Genomic DNA, 21,027 nt, shown 5'->3' on the forward strand with positions numbered 1-21,027 from the left:
ATCTCAGAAGACCCAGAGGGAAGAATGTTTTGCATGGATCTGCTGATTCCACTCTTGCTTCCAGTCTTTCACTCTTAGACCAGAAGATTGCTGGACTTCTTTACCACAAGGACACACTGCTGGCTCATGGCCAATTTGTACACAAAGCTCTCCAGATCCTTTTCTGCAGAGCTTTACCCTATCCAGTCAGCCCCAAGCCTTTACTGTTGCATGGGGTTATTCCACTGAAGATGCGGGACTTTGCATTTGCCTTTGTCAAAGGCTCGTATCAACCTGATTCTCCTGCCTCATAAGATCCCTTTGAGCAGTGATGCTACCTTCCAGAGTACTGAAATTTCCCCCTAAATTGGTGTTTTCCACAAACTTGCCCATCATACAGGTCATCAATAAAGAGAATACTGCCCACACCATTAATCACGATTAATACTAGGTAAGAGTCAGAGTTCAGCAATCGAGCCAATTTTCCACCAATGTTATCATCCACTTATCAAGCCTATATCTCATCAAATTGGTCTCTCAGAATACTGGGAGAGAGTGTTTCAAAGGCCTTTCTGAAGTCAGAGTATTCAATATCCACTACTCTCCCCATGTCCACATAGCCTTTCATCACCTCATAGACAGCGATGTGTTCATTGGGCATGATACTCCATCATAAAACCACACAGACTATTCCCAAAAAGCTATTTGTCCTTTGTTTTGGAAATAATTTCCAGGAAGATTTGGTCCATAATCTTTCCAGTTTAAAATGAGCAGCCCTGTACTTCCCCAGGTCTTCTTCTTGCTCTTCTTCAAGGTACTTGTGAAATTGATCTTTTCCATTCACTAGTAACCACACTGACTGCCATGACCTATCAGAGATGATAGAAAGCAGCTTCGCAGTTGCATCAGCCAGTTTCCTCAACTTGGGTGCATCTCATCTATTGCAATGGAGATATGTACAACCAGCCAGCTTAAGTGCTTCCTGATTTTCTTCCTCCACTGTGGATAATGCTGAACTCCCACGAACCCTACTAGCAGGTTCAGGGAGGACTTGGGGCAAAACATACCAGTAAAAAAACTAGGTAAAAAGGTATTAAGTACCACAACCTTTTCCATTTTCTTTTCATTGGGTTCTCAGCCCCAATGGTGAGTAACCATTACAGCAGCTCAATTGCCCTAGTCAGCTAGGGATAACCTGCATCAAAAAATTGTCATGAACATAGTCAAGGGATCCATTGGACTGTTTGTGCTATGCCAAATTATCCTTGCAGCAGCTATGGGAGTGGCAAAAATTCCCTGTGAGTACCAAGGCTATGATTCTTCTAGGTATGATCTATGTTCTCTTGGCCTGTGTCAGGCACCTACAACAATATCATCTGTAGTTTGTTTCCTCAACTAATCTAATCATTCTCTGCTCTTGAAAATGTTAATCCTTCACAGAATGGCAGCTCTTATTCAAAGTAGTTTAGAACTTCTTAGGTGTACACCTTAAAACCATTCTTTACCTTCATTTGCCTTTTCATTCCCACTTATGTAACACACCATTAATAATTCCTCCTTGAAGTTAGTACATTCCCTGCCCAATCACACATTATAAGTAAAAAAAAGGCACTTGGTTGATAAAACGTTCTATTAAGAGATTACTCCTCTGTAACACAATTATTCTTTTTGGTTAAATTAAATGCATTTCAGTCTTCTATTGCAGATATTATGCTTACAGTATTCTCATACTTGCAATCCACTATGTAAGAAACTAACAAAAATTCATTAAGAACCTTTACAACAGCTATTTTGGCAACTAATAATAGTTGTAGCACTTTCAAATTTAAGACAGAATAATTAGGGTTGGAAAAGACCTTTAAGATCATCAGGACCAACCATTCACTTAACACTGCCAAGAGTACCGCTAAACCATGTCCCTAAGCACCACATCTGCACATCTTTTAAACACCTCCAGGGATGGGGATGCCACCACTTCCCTGGGCAGCCTGGTACAATGATTGAGAAGCCTTCTGGAGAAGAAATTTTTCCTAATATCCAAACTAAACCTCCCCTGGCACAACCTCAGGCCATTTCCTCTCATCCTATCACTTGTTACCTGGGAGAAGAGACCAACACCCACCTCACTACAACCTCCTTTCAGGTAGTTGTAGGGAGCAACAAGGTCTCCCCTCAGCCTCCTCTTCTCCAGACTAAACAACCCCAGTTCCCTCAGCCACTCCTTACAGGACTTGTTCTCTAGACCTTTCACCAGCTTTGTTTCCCTTTTCTGGACACTCTCTAGCACCTCAATGTCCTTCTTGTAGTGAGGGGCCCAAAACTGAACACAGTATTTGAGGTGCTGCCTCACAGTAAGTGTTCTTATGATACTCCTAAAATAAGTTAAGCAGTGCAGTTGTCATATTTAGCAGATAGTCACAGTAAAAATATAATAATTCTCTTAGCAGCTCGTCCTGTGCTTAACAGATTTTAAGCTGTCCAAATTTAATAATCCTGAAAATTTTTAATGGGGATTAAGATATTTCCTTTTGTTTATCTCATTGTTCTAAAGCAGATGTTGAAATGCATACTCTGGATATTCTGAGAAAAGCAGGAAATATAACCGTATCAGGTAAACAGGGAAAATGGGGATCAGGTTGATTCCTTTCTCAAACTTCCGCTCATTTACATGTACACACACAAACACAGAATCTAATGTCTACACCCTGCCATTAGACTTCCAGTCCCTTTACAAATGTGATTAAAATCTCCCTCATTTCTTTGGTGTCGTGACTCCTGGAAGTACAGAAAGAAATAAGAGATCTAAGTGGCACACACAGGCCAGCAGTAATGTTAGAAATAGTATTCTGTTTTGATTCCTGAGTGCAGAGGTTCAATTCTTTATTTAAACCTAGATTAAGAATGAAAAGAGACTGTGTCCCTAATAAGTATACTTCATACTGGGATTAGTGGATGGGAGAAACCTTTTCATTCTAGGAGACAAGACTGTATTCAACAAAATGGCACAAGAAGATTGGGCCCTTTGAAAACCTCGTATACTTTCTTGTTCTTTAGGAGTTCTGTGTCCCTGATCTGCTTTTTATAGCACTTCATCTACATTTATCATTCTTCAATTTAATTGAAAAGGAAGAAGGAATATTTTAAAGTGATATGATACAGTATGTGCATATGGGCTCATCATCAACATGCTTGAGACCTACTTTTAATTTCTTAGGACTAGCTCATACTGTGGAGACAACTTCCTTTACATCTGTAGAATCCAATGACTTTAGGAAAGTAAAAGGAGAGCGGTTTGCCAAAGCAACAAATGCATCAGTCTTTCCCTTGTATAGCTATGCATTTACTAGTTGCTTCCAGAATAAATGGAGAAGAAAATAAGTCCAAGGAGGTTAAGATCTATTGCCTTTATACCAGCAACATCCATGTTTTCCCTCTCATTGTCTTTATAGATTATTGGATATTTTCATATTCACTTAATAACAAATATTTGTTTCTTGAGCCACACAGAGGCAATTATGAAAGCTCCAATTGATTATGAATTTTACAAGCCTGTATTTTGTTGTTTACTTTGTTATGACCTCAGACAGATCTGTCTAAGACAGGTAGACAGCTCAACCACGGCATATCATAAAAAGGTCTAGCCAAAATACTTTTTCATTTGCAACATTGGCCTCCTAGATCGTAGAACATTGTTTCATTTACAGTATCTTAAATGAATGTATGCCAACATGCCCTGCTATGTAAAGGAAAAATAAAAATAAATTATATTCTGGAAAAAACACGTATATATGCTGTTAAGTTTTGACACTGCAGCATTATTTCTGAAACATACAAACATCTGTCTGAATTCTTTTTCTTTGGAACCATGCATTTAACATTATCATGTATCAGCTAAATGAAATCATAGTAAAATCTTTATCTTAAATTAGTACCCTTAAAACATTATATTTTATATATATAGATAATGCACATTATCGTACTCTTAAGCAAAACCAAAACATTATCAGGCAGAAAGCTATGAGAAATTAAGGCAGATTAAAATTTACACTCATGAATTGAACTTTTTTAATAGAAAAGAAAAATAATTTTATTTACCTTTGTACTCTAGGTGGAATCCAGTAAAACTAACAGATCCATCACTCCGAAAAGCCAGATGCATGGTATTTGAACTGCTTTCTATCCTCTCTGGCAGCTTGCTATCTTGAAAGCTCCCTATCAGTGGGCTATTACCATCTGGCCCATCATAGATATAAAGAAAATCATAATTTGGTTCTATACTGAAACTGTAGGACAAAAAAAGAGAAATATTAGACAGAATATGCTTTGCCAAATATTTTCATTCTTATTAGCTGAAATAAAAGTTTGTTATCTCTGTTGTTATAAAAGGAAAAAAACCTCCACTGTCAGAACAATAGTTTGTAGAAGTGTTTTATTAGAAAACAACAGAAACACTATGTTTATTGGTTCTCTGCTTAGAAATAATATTTTGCTGATAGCCAGAAAAAATTAATTTTTTTAAATAGAAAAAAATTAATAACGATATTTCTAAAGCTTTAGAGAAACAAATAACATAGATCTATTGGCAGAACTCTTGGCAGAAATGCTTTATGATATAATGCAGTCAGCTGCAGAGTAGAGCGTACACAGGTTCCAGTCAGACTGAACAGTTTCACACAGCGGGGAGATGATCTACCAGTAACTGTAAAAGCAAGAAACATTTTGCCTATAATCAGCTTAAATAAAAAGGTGTAGTATTGAAACCTCATCTCTTTTTTTTAACTTAATTTTAGCTAATTTTGAGAAATTAATTAGTTTAGTTGATTATGTAACTACAGTTAGTTAACTTAATTAGTTAATTTTGAACTTAATTTTACTTAAAGGCAGAGAGTTAACCAAATTTACTTATAAGATTATCCCTGTACAAAAACGTTTAAGAAAAGGTTGTCAGTAAAAGAATGAAAAGTTTGTCTCTACTTGACACTAGCTCCTGATTAAAGTAAATGTAGACATTGAAGACCAGACACAGCTTCTTCAGAGAAAATAATTTTAACTTTTGGATTATTTCAAAAATATTTCCTTACAAAAGAAATGCAAAAGTCAAATGTCAACAGCTTCAATTTTTAAATTGCCATAGGTTTTTTTTTTTTAATTTTAAAGGGTTGGCTTGAGTAAGTCCCACTCAACAGCATATTTAACAGTACTCAGTGGAGTATCCAGGGTTTGGTTTATACAGGAAGGGGTTTCTTCTCACTCTGGAACAGTCTGTGTGTCATAAGTGAGGCAAGACTCAGTAAGTACTTTGACCAAAACTAAGTTTGTCAGCTTCTGTCAAGAATCATAACAATTGTCCAGCTTTAAGAACAACTTGGCAATATTTCGGATCTATAAACTGTTCACATATTATACTGAGTCACTCTGTAAAATATTGTTTTTATTCTAAGATTGAGAACCTCTTACAAGAGGTTCTTATAAATGTACAATATAAAGAACAGAATATTCTTAAATAGTTTGAGCCCAGGATATTTCACCGAACCAAAAAAAAAAAAAAAATGTTACTGCACCGTAGAAAGTTGCCTAGCAACTTACAGCATTCTGAAACCAACAACAAAATAGTTAAATTGTTAATTAGGTAAATATAATTAAGTGATTAATTTGCTTGGAAGGATTTCTTCAAAACATGTACTATATCACTGAGCACTGAGAACAAACAACTTTATGACCTACATCATTAAAGAAGTCATCACATTTTCACTGATTAGAACAATAAAACCACTATTATAGAACATCCAGCATAAGAAGGACTGAAATTTGATAGGATATTACAAGTATGATTTTTAACTTTTCTGTGAACTCATCATAGTTGATTTGCATTTTTGCAAATCAATCACAAATGTCAACAGCTGTGTCAATCAAATACAAATGTCAACCAGACAATCACAGTTTGGATGCATATTTTCCACACATAATATGTATATTAATTTACTTTATAGGATACATATAACGCAGACAGCAAAGTTGCTCTGTGGATTCTACTGAGTTCAATTTAATCTTGAATTGTGATAAAATAAAATGCTAAAACAATTTGATTTAATAACCAGAACAATAGGAAGTATCCTGCTCAAGTGTCCTGAAATGGTACGGACTAATAAAACTAAATTAAATATTACTTTTGAAATTTTGCTTAAATAGCAGATGAGTGTCTCATACAAAATATAAAGCAATAGGCTTCATCATTAAAGACCATTCTCCTGGACCAGGGACAATTCAGTGAGTTACTCTGTGCTGCCTTCTCAGGAAGAGAATCATGGTAAATTGACCACCACCCACATCCACATTAGTCAGTGTAAACTGACAGTGCTTTTAACTGAGCAGAAGAAATGAGCTCCCAAGCTCTGTCTCTATGTGTATTGAATACTCTAATGTATTTGATATGACTGCTAACAAAGATATCAAATGCTAATCACTTTGGTAGTTACATTAAGTATACATATGTTGCCCTGCAAACTTTGAACAACTACCAGTAATAAAGTTACAAACATGACTTCAAAAATTATAAGCAAGTAGCAGTTTACCTGATAAATGCTAATGATATAACGTAATCATTATTAACAGTGATAGTCCAGTCACAATCTCTGCTATGGGGATAAGGATGAGGGAAGTTTGGTGAAAGTATAAAACCTGATGAGCCAGTTAAGTTTCCTCCACAGGGAGCTGTGAATAAAAATAAACTGGAATTGAGGAAAGAAGGTAAGACAAAAAGAAGCAAGTACCAGCAATCTGTTCACTGACATTTAATGTCCTCCAAAAGTTAAACAAGAAACAAGTGAAATATTTACAAAGCTTTAATAGAAACAAAAAATATATTCACATATCTCCTTAGACAAATACTAATACTACTAAGTGAAGTACTTGTTTTTGAACACTCTGTCTTTTATTTGCCTGCATAACATTATGTCAAGGTTTTTCTGAAAATACTGTGAATTCAAAAAATGCTCTGGCTGCAGACATAAAAAAATTTGACTGAATAAGCTTTCCACTTTCTACTTCTTCTAAAAGCCTTCTAAAAGAATCCTCTTACGTTATGAAATATGATCTACTTGCACTCATAAAGCAACTAACTGCATTTTCACTGGACAGTACTGATTAGTAATTTAGATCAAGACTGATATAATATTAAAGAAATTCAACAAAAACGTTCTAGTAATTGAAGTTTTCAGACTCAGAGGTAAATAAAATATCTTCCAAGCAGATGCAGAACAGAACAAATACATTTTTCTGTGCAATTTCGGGGTTCCTAAACGTTGTGCGTTTGTGGTCCAGAATACATAAATACTTCATAAGAGAATGAAACTGTAATTAACCTCATGAACTTCTGTACTTCAGCATCTTTAACAGAGATTTCATATATAAAAAAAAGAGAACAAACAAGGTTTCTAAAGCTCTTTTTTGTAAGAACTTGTAAAATTTTATTCAAAAATATTATAGATAAGATTTATAAAGTCATATAATTTTACAGAAAAGTAAAAGGGAGAAGAGTGTATCGCTCAGGTTTTCTGCAGCAGAGATTCTGTGAAATCAAAGGTTGCTTAAATCACTTTTAGAATCAGAATAATTAGGGTTGGAAAAGACCTTTAAGATCATCAGGACCAACCATTCACTTAACACTGCCAAGAGTACCGCTAAACCATGTCCCTAAGCACCACATCTGCACATCTTTTAAACACCTCCAGGGATGGGGATGCCACCACTTCCCTGGGCAGCCTGGTACAATGATTGAGAAGCCTTCTGGAGAAGAAATTTTTCCTAATATCCAAACTAAGCCTCCCCTGGCACAACCTCAGGCCATTTCCTCTCATCCTATCACTTGTTACCTGGGAGAAGAGACCAACACCCACCTCACTACAGCCTCCTTTCAGGTAGTTGTAGGGAGCAACAAGGTCTCCCCTCAGCCTCCTCTTCTCCAGACTAAACAACCCCAGTTCCCTCAGCCACTCCTTACAGGACTTGTTCTCTAGACCTTTCACCAGCTTTGTTTCCCTTTTCTGGACACTCTCTAGCACCTCAATGTCCTTCTTGTAGTGAGGGGCCCAAAACTGAACACAGTATTTGAGATTCAGCCTCACCAGTGCTGAGTACAAGGGGACAATCAATTAGTCCTGCTGGCCACACTATTCCTTATACAAGCCAGGATGCTGTTGGCCTTCTTGGCCACCTGGGCACACTGCTGGATCATGTGTAGCCAGCTGTCAACCAACATCCCCTGGTCCTTTTCCACCAGGCAGCTTTCCAGCCACTCTTCCCAAAGCCTGTAGCGTTGCATGGGGTTGTTGCGTCCCAGGTGCAGGACCCAGCACTGATCCTGTTGAACCTCATAGAGTTGACCTCTGTCCATCAGTCCAGCCTGTCCAGGTCCCTCTGTAGAACCTTCCTACCCTCAAGCAGATCAACACTCCCACCCAGTTTGATGTCATCTGCAAACTTACTGAGGGTGCACTCAATCCCCTCATCCAGATCATTGGTAAAGATATTAAACAAGACTGTTCCCAACACTGAGCCCTGGGAAACAACACTTCTGACTGGCTGCTGACTGGATTTAACTCTGTTCACCACAACTGTTTGGACTCAGCCATCCAGTCAATTTTTTACCAAACAAAGAGTACACCTGTCTAAGCCATGAGCAGCCAGTTTCCCTAGGAGAATGCTGTGGGAAACGGTGTTAAGGGCTGCACTGAAGTCCAGGTAAACAACATCCACTGCCTTTTCCTCATCCACTAAGTGGGTCATATCGTCACAGAAGGGAGTCAGGTTAGTCAAGATGGACCTGCCTTTCGTAAATCCATGCTGACAGGGCCTGATCTCTTGGTTGTCTTGTACTTGCCATATGATGGCACACAGGATGATCTGTGCAGATCAAGATTATATGTACAGATATAAATCATCTGAGTGGGAAATATACACAGTGTTTTCTAATGTCGGGAGAAATAAATCACTAGTCTTTTAAGAATTCAAGTAATGCAAGTAGATTAATGTATCCATAGTTACAATACATATGAGTATTATCTTTCTACATTTTACATGTTTTTCTTATATTAAAAGGGAGCAATGGATGGCTAAAGTACCTCAAAAAGCAAAATAAAATTAGAATCTTCCATTATATTTTGGTAAAATACATGGTAATGAATTCCAAAATCACCAATTTTCTCTAAAGGCAGTTAGAAACTGAAACATCACCTTGTGCTAGAAACACATTAATATTATAAAGCGATGAAACTAGCAAATGAATATAATAACTTTTACAGACCTAGCACTTTTTTGTTTGTTTTTTTCTCTTAACAATCGCCAAATTCAGATTTTATCATGATAGCATTTTCTCAGAGATTTTCAGTTGCTAAAGAAAGTTCCATTAGCTACAAGGGAACAGGCTGGAGAAGTTTCATTTAGTACAAAATATTTACTTAATTTTACAAAAGGTTAATAATGACAATTTCTCTGTCTTCACAAGACTAAAATTGCTGTTGTTTCTAATAAGGAACATCTTATATTTAATGTTCTTTTGTTAAAATTCTGAAAGAAAATAAAATGAAATTATTATAAAAATTTATGCTTCTTTTAACTGTAAAAGAGGTCATTGTAACCTTCTATCTTGCTGAACTAAAAGTTTTAGCTAAAGTCTTGAACTGTGAGGCTATGTGGAATGTAAAGGGTGCCCATTACCCAGAACCAGTGTTCTTCAGTATAACTTTGTACATTCACGCTCTTGAAGTACTTTAATGGTTCAGGCTACACTACCTGCGTATCTCAAGAACAAAAATGTAAGAGTACCAAAGAGGACATGAACTGTAACCCCTAAACTGTATCAGTCTGATGATATTTTCTGAGGCACCCTGAACTTATATATGATGATACAAAGATGATAACGCAAAACGTTACGTCCTTGTTCCAGACTACTTTCTGCCAGTGTAGGCATTCATGATACTTTCCTGTTGTGGTCTTGATTTAGTTTAGTTATCTGTTAAGTTCATTGACAGAATATTTGCAAATTAGTAGCTCCTTTCTTATCTAATTATTCTTTCATTTACACACATTAACTGTTACTCTTTCTGTCTACAGTGACACTGGTTCTTTCATTTAATCCTTCCAAAGGTCTAGCTGATAATCAAAGACTCTCCAGTGAATAAATGGAAAGTACACAAAGTTGGACAGTCAAAATGTATTTTATTTCAAGCTATACTATTAACAGCAATAAAACCTCCCATTAATCTTCAACTTTCTGAAATATCTCCTTGGTAGAATTTTCTTCAGATACAGAAGTTTTAGATTATTTTATTTTTTAATTTCATTAGATAGTAAACTGAGAAAGTCAACGTCATGTAATGAAAAATATTATTAGATGATGTTGCGTTTTCCAGTTTACTGTCTTCTCTGAAGTTGTTTAAAGACTTTCCCTGTGTGCTTGAATTAAATTCTTGTGTGTTTCAGAAGTAATAATTTTCTAAATTTAATGTGTGCAATGTTATTATTAAGTGTCATAACTGTTTTCAACTGAGGGCAGACCAGCTCTGAAAACAAAGTTTAAAGGACACCTATCTTTTATGATATTAGAAATAAGACCTAAGACTAAACAAATGTAATAGCCTATCTAGAAAAGAAAGGCAAATGTCAATACACTATGAAAAATGTATTTTAATGTAGTACACAGTGAAAACTAGATGTAGGTTACGTCAACCTGTCTTTATAAATGCCTGTGTAGACAAAGTGATAATCACAGACTGTGCCAGACAGTCTGTATGGTGATCTTAGCATTCATTGTTTCTATGGGAAGAAGTACAGGTTGGGTTGTTTTTTATCTAAAACCTATTTAATTTTTCTGGAAGGTAACAAAGTACTGTTCCAGAAATTTCTGACATTAATTTATTAATTTATTTATTCACTGAAATACCTATTAACAAAAGAAACAGAATGTATGGTTTCATTAGTTGTTTTTTAAAACAAGAGATATTAAATATAGAATCATAGAACCATAGAATCACAGACTGGTTTGTGTTGGAAGGGACCTCTGAAGGTCATCTAGTCCAACCTCCCTGCAATGAGCAGGAACATCTTCAACTAGATCAGGTTTCCCAGAGCCCTGTTCAACCTGAATGTTTCCAGGGATGGGACATCTACAACCTCTCTGGGAAACCTGTTCAAGTGCTTCACCATTCTTAGCATAAAAAAAACTTTCTTCCTTATATCTAGTTTGAAGATATATTTAAATAATCGTAATTAAATATTAAATAACTGCTGAATTTTCCCTTTGCATCAGTGTCATATAGATCCCATTTTGAGGAAAGCACCACTGGAATTCACTGTTTACAAAGAACTTTTCCATAGATATAAAAACAGAAACCAAAACCTTGCTTCAAACAAAACCAAACCAAACCACACTGCAATTAAAATAAAAATTCAAAGTTTGACCTATGAATCTCTGAAGAAATTCTGAAGCATCTGGGAGACAGTCTTTACTTCATCTAAATGTATAGTAAACTTGAATCCTAAAATGACATTTGCATGTCAGTATTTTTAATGCTTTGCCTGAGTAAAGTAAACAAATACAATAATTTAAGATTCTGGTCCAGAAAGATTAGATTCTTAAATTCATTGGATTGGAAAACACCTAGCTATTTTGGGCACCACAGGCATAAGCCAAAGGGCTGTCTTTTGGCAGAGACCTACTGCCAAATTTATAGTTTGTCAGAATATCTTCAGTGTAGAATAATCTCTAATTATCATTACTCATTCAAATAGGTGTATCAATATTTAGCTGTTTGTAATTTTCCATTTATATTACCTTTGAAACTAAGATGTTCTTAAAACTGTGTTATAGGCAAGACTGAAGGAATCTAAACAACCAAGGCAGTCCCACAGGTAAGAACAATTAACAAATACTTTCACCTAGTGTTGAGCATTAATAATTAGGAGGCTCAAGAAGACACTTTGGAGTGTAAAGAAATAATAAGGTAAATGTAGAACATGCTACAGAATACACCTCCGGAATTATCTTGTTTATCCATCAAAATTAAGTTTATTTTTTTTTAAGGCTTTGATAAACCATGATGGTGTTGAAGTTATGTGTAGACTAAGCCTTGTACAGTTCTGATGTAGAAGCATGGAAAAAAAGTAAGTGAATATATTACAAGTTTGGAAAAATATTTATGAACTTTAGAGTATACTGAACTATAACAGACAATTTTGAACTCTTTGGGATCCAAGCCAAGGTTTGCACACCCTACTTCAATCTTCTAGCAGCTAATATTCACCAAAAATGTATCTTTATAGGAAATCAATATAAAATAACTTCATGCCTGATATTTGGCCAATAAATCTTCATGATAAGCTTTTTAGCTACTGTATGTAGGGAATTTCAGGTCAGCAGCTGCTGTCCTCTGAGACAAAATCTTCTATCATTCTACATCATGATATCACATTCAACTGCATTAAAGAAATGGAAATAAGCATAATTTTATTACTTTCCAAACTAGTCAGATGGGTAACCCCATGATTATTTATCACTCTACCTCTACATCAGGTTTTAGAAGTGGTGGTTTACACGTTTTCTAGATTGTTAACAATAATGATTAGGATAGCCTCAGAAAAGATTACTGGAAGGCTACTATCTGCTAGATAATTTTGTAATTTCTTATTACTTTTCATTATGATATATTTAACTGAGTTAAGTGCTTTCAAAATCTATTTAATACAAGCTGTGTTAATCAGAATAGCATTAGAAACTGAGGAATATTTCCAGAAATAAGTGGTACATTATATTTTTTGCTAATGAAAATATTGTTCTTTTTAAAATAATGAAGACTGATAGAGAATTTAGGCTACCATCTTCTCATTCTTTCCTGTTGCATCCTACTTTAGCCCTTGCATAATTTTACCTGATCTATAAATTTACTAGGTCACCTGACTGATATTTTGTACATATGGGCACATGAACTTTAACCAAATCTTCCACACTCATCACCATTTTTCAAGTTTTAAGGCAAAGCTAATAGTGTCATTGACATTGACTTTCTTGCTTTCTCTGTCATAGGTCATCAGATTATAAATGATATGGACTTGAGAGGGAAAGAATGAGAACTGTTATACTGACAACTACAGAGGACAAGTTTTGGTAATGTCTGTTGGAGCTTTATACAGAATAATTTATCAAATGTCCAGTACTTGTATGCATTTGTTCTTCAGAGAAAGTTCCTAGAGCAATGTGATTCATTACACCAGAATTTCAAAATTTAGGAATGCATTATTTGATTTTTTTTCTGCATACCTATACAAACTGGTGGGTTGGGCTGCCAGAAGTACCGATTTTCTACTTGAATGCAAGTTATTCTCTCATCTCCTTGCAGTTCATAACCAGGGTCACACTGAAAAATGACAGTGTCTCCAGGTTCTCTTCCATCCCCGTTTCTAGTTCCATTCATGGGCACACCAGGATCACGGCAGGCAGTAGCTACAGAACCTAGCAGAGAAGGGAAAAAATAAAATGAAACTTTGAAAAAGTCAGCTTTTTAATCAATTTTTGCCCCATTATATTTTTCTAATCAGGAAACTCTGTAAATCCAAAATTTTCCTACTCACTTCAAAAATTTGGAGAAATCATCCAACAACCTACTGGTTTTGTACTAGTATTATGTTTTGCCACCTGCTTTAATTATTTAAAGTGTCTAATTTTTCATTTAATATTTTTTTTTTTTAAAACATTCTGTGGAGCATTGCAATATGTAAAAAGGAAAGTGGCAGATTTCCTAGTACCCTGGGCACTTAGCACTTCTAACTTAGAGGGATTTTTGATATGAATCATGGAAAGAATGGATTAAGAACCTCAGGCTGTCCCATAAGCTATGCTTGTACACATATTCAGTTCTCCACAATTCCATAGTATGGTGTAACATTTAGTAGTGAATTTGGAAGTGCTTTTCTTTGATCACTCATATCTATACCCTTGCACATGAGTCATGTGCTTGTCATGATAGGCTTTTAAAATAATATTAAAGAAATTACCTACACAAAAAATACACAGGGACATTGTCTGAGAGACTATACAGCTACAGATAATGCATAAGTACAGATTATTACTAGGACCACACTCATAACCACAATGACTACAAGAGAAGTATGAGATTTATAGGTATTTTCCATAGATTTAACATACTATGATCAACATATTATTTAATATATTATTCACCAAAATATGTAAGCCTATGTGAAAAGTAAGCACAACAATGCTTATTTAAGTAAATATTATTTCCTACTTACATTATAGAACTGCAGTGCTTTAAATGTAGTACAAATAAATAACAAATACCAGAGTTGCCTGTGGAACTGGTCCCACTCAGCTCAGCAATCTGTGTAACATAAATGCAAACTGGCTGTACTAAGATGTAATTCAGATTCCCTCTTCCTGGGAAGCTAATACCAACACACAGCAATGTATTGATCTGAAATGCAAGTGGTTTATATATTTACTTTTTTTGAAGAAGAAATCTTGGTCTAGATAGGTTATTTCCCTAAAAAAAACCCCAACTACCTTGCTTTCCAATACATACTTAATTAAAAAATAAAAGAATTAGCTCTATAAATTTATGGGGCTTTCTATGGGGTTGTTCTTCCACATAAGATGTCCTGAGAACTGGGGGAAAAAAACACAATAAACCCCCACAAAAATCAGCTATGACCAGAAGGTTGGGAAATTTTTCCTCCTTATTCCTCAAAGATTAAATACTTCTTTAAAATATTAACTACTGCATAATAAATGAAAGATAATGATTTTTAAAATATATAATCATGTAACTTTTTAAAATTTCTGCTTTAGACAATGATCAGGGCTCCTTTAAATAAGCTGCTGGTTTTTAATTTAGAAAAAAATATTACTAAAATGTGGAATTACTAAATTTCACTGCACTATACTAGCAGATCTTGCAAATGTTGTATGCAGGAGAGTAAGATACTGGAGCTAGATCACACAGGAGTGAAATTTCATCAGCTATGGAAATGTTGATAACAATGCAGATCAGAAGAAAAAATAAATCCTTACAGTAAACTTAGACTTAAGCAAGTAGTAAAACCAGTCTTATATTAATCTGTATTACTCCCTGCTGAGAACACAGAACAAACTACATCTTCTGTGTAGTGTTGGCCAATCAGATCAGGCCATATTGGAGACAAACTGTGTTCTGCCCACTTAAATATTATCTGCTTCAAATCCTGCCGTAGAGTAACACTCCTGTGTTTTATTAAAAACATACTGAAATAAATTCTAGAAGAAAGAGGGCTGATAGTCACACAGAATTTGTAATCAGTCTTGAAGTGCTCAAGAGAGAAAGTTGTTGCTACAAAATTTGTTATTAGCTATACATCATATTGTTCTTACTAGATTGTATCATTCTGCAAAAGAATTGTATATGGCTGGAAAAGAAGCTAAAGGGCCACACAGCTCTATTTGGAATTCCTGTTACAAGCTGTTTGGGTTTTTTTAATCACTTAGTAATAATTATACAAATTATAATACAAATTATATAATATAAGATATATATGCCAAACTGATAATCTTTTCCTTGTTTGCCATGTAGAGTAGCCTTCTTGCATACCGGCATGTCTGTTCAACCTACTTCTTGCTCCTTTTTTCCAGAATTTTTTTCCCAGAGGATTTGTGTTATCTCCAACCTAGGAGATATTCGAAGCCCTAAGCAGCCCTATCTGTTTGACTGTTCTGTGACCAGGGAGTTGGACTAGAGGTCTCCAGAGGTCATTTCCAACCTAAACTATTCTATAACTCTTTTATCAACTTTGCAGATTCATATTAAATATGAATTAACTTTGCAAATTCATATTATTTTTATATAAAAATTAAAAGACTGCTTTAAGACTGATTTTGCATTGTAGTGCTGGAATGCAAAAGGCAGATTCAAATGGAATTTCTTAACCACAGTTTTCTGTAATGTCTGCTCTACTCTTTATTTGTTTCATGTGCCTGACTCTAGCCCATCATTACTACTGTTAAAACCTGTGTTTGATTCCAGAGATCTCTATTATAATTGTCTGGATGGGGTGTGTTCTGTACTGCATTCTCAGTTCTGTTTGCCTCTTTATTCTGTTTATTTTTTAATATTTCTTTTCATTATCTACCTTTGGCCCATTTTTTTTCTGTCTCTTTCTGAAGTATCTATACCGTTTTATTTATGCAGTAAAGTATATTCAGTCCAGGTAATTTGATATGTGACTGTAATGTCCTAAGATGACAGCTTCATTTTCATGCAGGAAAGATACTTTGAAACATGGCATTAAAACTGTGACAAGGCAATAATAGACTCCACTGATGTTGGGATCAATATAATAAATGTCTTGGGATTTCTTGCTGTTAAAAGTGATTTCTAAATTTAGTTTTCTAATGCATGCCAAGTCTAATATCAGTAAAGACTCTGAATCCCAACCCTGGGGCAAAATTACTTCTTCATTTTGATTAATTTGTGCATGTCTTCTGGAGAGAAAAGAAAGGGCAATTCTATCTGTTCATTTGAGAATTAGGGAAAAAAACACAAACTTTTAAAATATTTTTTTCCTTTTTTTTTCCCCCAGAGCACAGAGTCAGAGCATAAGTTCTAATTCTTCCAAATTTCAAGCTCTTCATAACACGCAGCATGTAAAAAAAACTGTTAGTTTATTTAAATGAACATGTTCTTCTAAACTCCTATCACTTTAGATAAAGGCTTTCTACAAATGTTGGTGTTTCAAACTTCCATCATCCTGAACCTATCCTGACAGACTGCACCTTCAAAATTCAATCTGTCCCAGACTCCATGTAATACCTTTACCTATATGGACACTGCAGTCTCCCTGCATCTCTAATACTGTCTGAGAATCAGGTCAGCCTGGTATTTGCTATCTCAAATCGAACCTTCCATACAACTTTTCCTGAAGAAGAAAGAATAAAATAGCCACAGTGTTTTTATTCAGTCTTCTACCAACTGGAGCACTGCTGAGATAGATACACTTTTTTTTTTTTTTGTCTATTTTTAATTTCTGTTTCTGCTGTAGATCTAACAGAGATTTAGGAGCATAGCCATTATAATTCTTAAGTAAATTCTAACCATAGACTCAGTTTGTTGATTTTGCATGGCTTCATAGATTCTAAGTTTGTCAGTTATTTTTTGAAGATTAATATGGGAAAATATTAAGAATAAATCACAGAATCAGAATTTCATTTGGGACAATGCACCTCTTCACAAAAAGTTTAACCTTTTCCACAGTCAAGGTTTTCTAGGTTGTCTAGGCAAGTTCTCTGTTTACCTAACTCTTAGCTACATCATCTTAGGCTCTTAACTTTGGGTTTCATTCCTCTCAGATTCTGCAACAGTAAGTCATTTAGAAGGTGTACGATAGGTCAGGTTTATTTTGCATGGGAAAAAAACCAAACAAAACAAAAACCCCAAAACAAAAAACTCCAAACCACAGCAATTAGTAAACTGGTGTAGATCACAGTTCAAATCTCTTCTGTTTAATTTGAAGCAGAAGATAGAATGCATATTGATGTTACTTCTCAGAACTCAGGAAGACTCAAAAATAGAAGTAGTTCTGAAAGACATCACAAATTTACGGTTACCATAGATGCCAAGTCTCATGTTATTAAATATATAATATATCTTTATGAAATCTGGAGATGTATACTTCTGTGTTTCCAACAGCAATGGTTTGTATGACCAATAATGATAAGCTTTAGAATGCTTACCTGACAACTCAATTTGGAAAACACAGTCTACTTGTCCAACTGCACATGTAAACATTATTTCTTTGCTATTATATTCAGAATTTGTATCCAGATTATTTTATGCATTCTACTGATTATCAGTCAAAAGTATTTAGTATCAATTGTCAGTTGAACTTGTTTTAAAAGTGTTGCTTACACTGTAATCTGGTATCGTCTCACATCTTCTTTTTGTCAGGGGAACAGTAGAGATCAAATTCTTTCCTAAGGGACTTTATCTGATTTCACTGTCAGATACATTTTAGTTCTTAGGGAGATAACAGACACAGGTTTAATGAGATAATCTAGTTTTATTTTTTTCTTATAGTTTTTGTTGTCAATTCACATTAGTTGTTAGAATGCTTTTTGTTAAAACTATCTGAAATAGTACACAGCTCTTACCATGTCTTATTGGACAACCTTATGAGCTATTTTCTCGCAGCTCATAAGTAGATCTTTTTCCATAAATATGAACTCTTCAGTTCTGAACATCTATTATCCCTTAAGCATTTGCTCATAGCTTTGGCACTGAGTATGAAACCCATCCCCCCCCAAATTAATTGACATATGGTTTCAGATAATTGCTGGAACTTAGCAGAAAATGGATACTGTGACAATGTGTAATCATGCTGGCAATGAATTCCAGCTGGGGAGAAGTGTTTTGAAAATCTTAATTTCATTTAGATTGCATGTTTTAGCATTTAGGGGGTTTTTTTTGAACTATAGGGGTTTAAGCTTTTTATACCAGATCTATCCCTATTTCGGATGGCATATTTCTTTATGCATGTATATGAATACAGGGAGACAGAAATAGCTTCTCAGAAAGACACAATCACCAACCAGGATCTTGGACCACACAAAAGGGCTACTCATGCATTAAATAATCTGACCAATGATCACCCATTTTTTAATACCTTTTCTACTGAAAGGATCATTAAGATTATCTGAGTGAAAATACATCTGTTTAATGTGATTCTTTACAGAATAGTGTGCAACCTGTTCTGTTGCAACCGTTGTTCAACAGAAAACAGCAGTGCTAGTTTGCCTTGTTCTTGATTTTGCACTCTAGGTGAACTGAAATCCTCTGAAGAGAGGGGGCAGATTGCTCAGTTTTTGTTGTTGTATACAGCTTTTATTGACTTATTGCTTTAATTTTTTTTGTATAATAATTAAACAGTTTGGCAATGGTACAGAATTGACCTCATTTGGTAACCTTTTGTCCATACACTTGAATGTCATGACTCTGATCTTTGTTATGATAACTAAAATTTTTTATTTAGGAAAGCATTATACTATGTTTTCCTAAACACTACTATACTATTATACTATTTCCTTTCACTCACAAAAAGTTGCAGAACATTGCCAGAAAACAGCTTCTGTTTTCTTTAGTCTCATATACAGATAACACCTTCGCAGAACAACAATGGGAATACAAAGAAGAATAAAGATCTGATTCTTATTTTTATTTTCTTTTGCAAGGTTTTAAAATTTGTCTATGTAAATTAATTATATCTCAGACGGCATGTCTGAATATGTTCAGCCAATAACTGAAGTTACCAGTCCACAAATAATTTTTCCCACAGTCATATATAGAAGACTGAAAGATAAGCATTCCTTCAGTCAAATATCTTTTCCAGATCTCTCCTTTAGGAGGTCAGGCATCTTACTGGAATGCTTTTAAGAAAAACAAAATGTTTCTATGGCAATAAAATAGCAGCAAAGTCTCCCTTTAACTATGTTACAAAACACCCAGCCCTAACCAGGAATGGGGTATCAGGGAAAGTAGGAAAATACAATGAACTGACAAACTTGAAATAACCTCCATTTAAAGAACTATTCTCAAATCTTAAGAAGAAGGTGTATATGGAATATAAAAATCCACATATAGAATTTGAAAGAATTACAACTTGAAAAGGAGGCTCTGGATTCCTCTAGTGAAAGCTTTTCAAAAGGCAGCAAGAGTAGTTACAGAGCATGACAAAGTTTCACTGATCAACTGTAAATATAGTTTGAGATACCTTCAAGGAATTTCACTTACATAAGTATATTTTGGCCATTCTCACAAAATATCACTTCTCTCTAGATACATTTTTGTGATACGTTCATTCCATTACAAGCTAGCAATAAAACTTCCAAAACACCTTTCCTTCTTATGGTATGGATTACATACAATAGAAAATACACTGGTTAGAAAATAGAAATACAATAGAAAAAACACAAATGGTTACACTCATTGACTGAAAATGAGAGATACGTAAGTGAGAGGAGGAAAAGACCTTGGAGAAAAAGAAGGTAATTCTCACAATAGCTGTCCTTCCTGTACATTTATGCATTCTACTCTAATCTGAGTGCAGAAAAACGATAACAGTCCTGAAGATGTATCTGTACTTGCAGGAAAAAGCCCATCACATGTATGTGTGCTCACTCACTTGCACACGTGTGTGCATACATGCATGCATATGCATGCCTGTGTATATTTATAAAGGATGGCACACAGATCTTAAATAAAGGAAACTACTGATATGGAAAATGTTGAACAGAAAATGCCTCTCCAAAATAACATTAACATAATACCAGAAATTGTCAGTAAAAACAGAGAGCAAAATAACTATGGCATCTCAGTTATTTACCATTGGAAAATGGTTTCCCTAGTCATATGATTGAATGTCAGCTCCATACTTTTATCATCTGTGTTTTGTACCAAATACTTAACAAGATGATACCTTTTTGGAGAATACTGCAAAACAAGCTCAATACTACTCTCCTGCATGCAAAACATACTGTAAAAAGATATTTCAATGTGGCAGGATGAACTTCATATACATTTAAAGATGCAAAATGTCACCTTTACATGGTTTCATCAGAATAATTCCTGTAAACTTCAGCTAATGAATTTGCCAGTCACACCGCAGTTTGCTTGTATTTCTATGTAAGTTTGCAAAAAAAAAGGGCTGTTGAATAGTCAGTGTAGTGTATGGATGCAAAGACTAATTTTCAGGGTGAAATCTCCACAAGACAAGTATTTTGGGAGATGCTTCTTTGTACATAGAAGACAAAAAGTATCAAGGCCTGTTCTCATGCAGTTTTGCTCACTTATTGGTAGTAATGGAAATGCAAAGAAGGGAAAGCAGCAGTGAGATTATACTTCTTATCCAGTCCATCATGGCATCATTTTGGTCCCAAAGGAGCCTAAAGAAGCAAACTATTTTATTATGCGTAGGCTACTATTTGATGATGAGGCTTCCTTATTCCCTCATTCTCTG

General features: G+C 35.0%; 1 protein-coding gene across 1 annotated transcript in view; it reads right to left on the minus strand.

Moving 5' to 3' along the window:
* CSMD3 (CUB and Sushi multiple domains 3) overlaps positions 1–21,027 on the minus strand; it is a 614,053-nt gene that overhangs the window by 212,004 nt on the left and 381,022 nt on the right. Inside the window, exons 28-30 of the mRNA XM_075085810.1 lie at positions 13,292–13,483; positions 6,552–6,690; positions 4,075–4,262 (exon numbers count right to left, since the gene is read on the minus strand). Coding sequence (XP_074941911.1) covers positions 4,075–4,262; positions 6,552–6,690; positions 13,292–13,483 — 519 coding nt within the window. The remainder of the gene's footprint in view (positions 1–4,074; positions 4,263–6,551; positions 6,691–13,291; positions 13,484–21,027) is intronic.

This window comes from Phalacrocorax aristotelis, chromosome 2 (genome assembly GCF_949628215.1).
Source record: "Phalacrocorax aristotelis chromosome 2, bGulAri2.1, whole genome shotgun sequence".
Taxonomy (NCBI): Eukaryota; Metazoa; Chordata; class Aves; order Suliformes; family Phalacrocoracidae; genus Phalacrocorax; species Phalacrocorax aristotelis.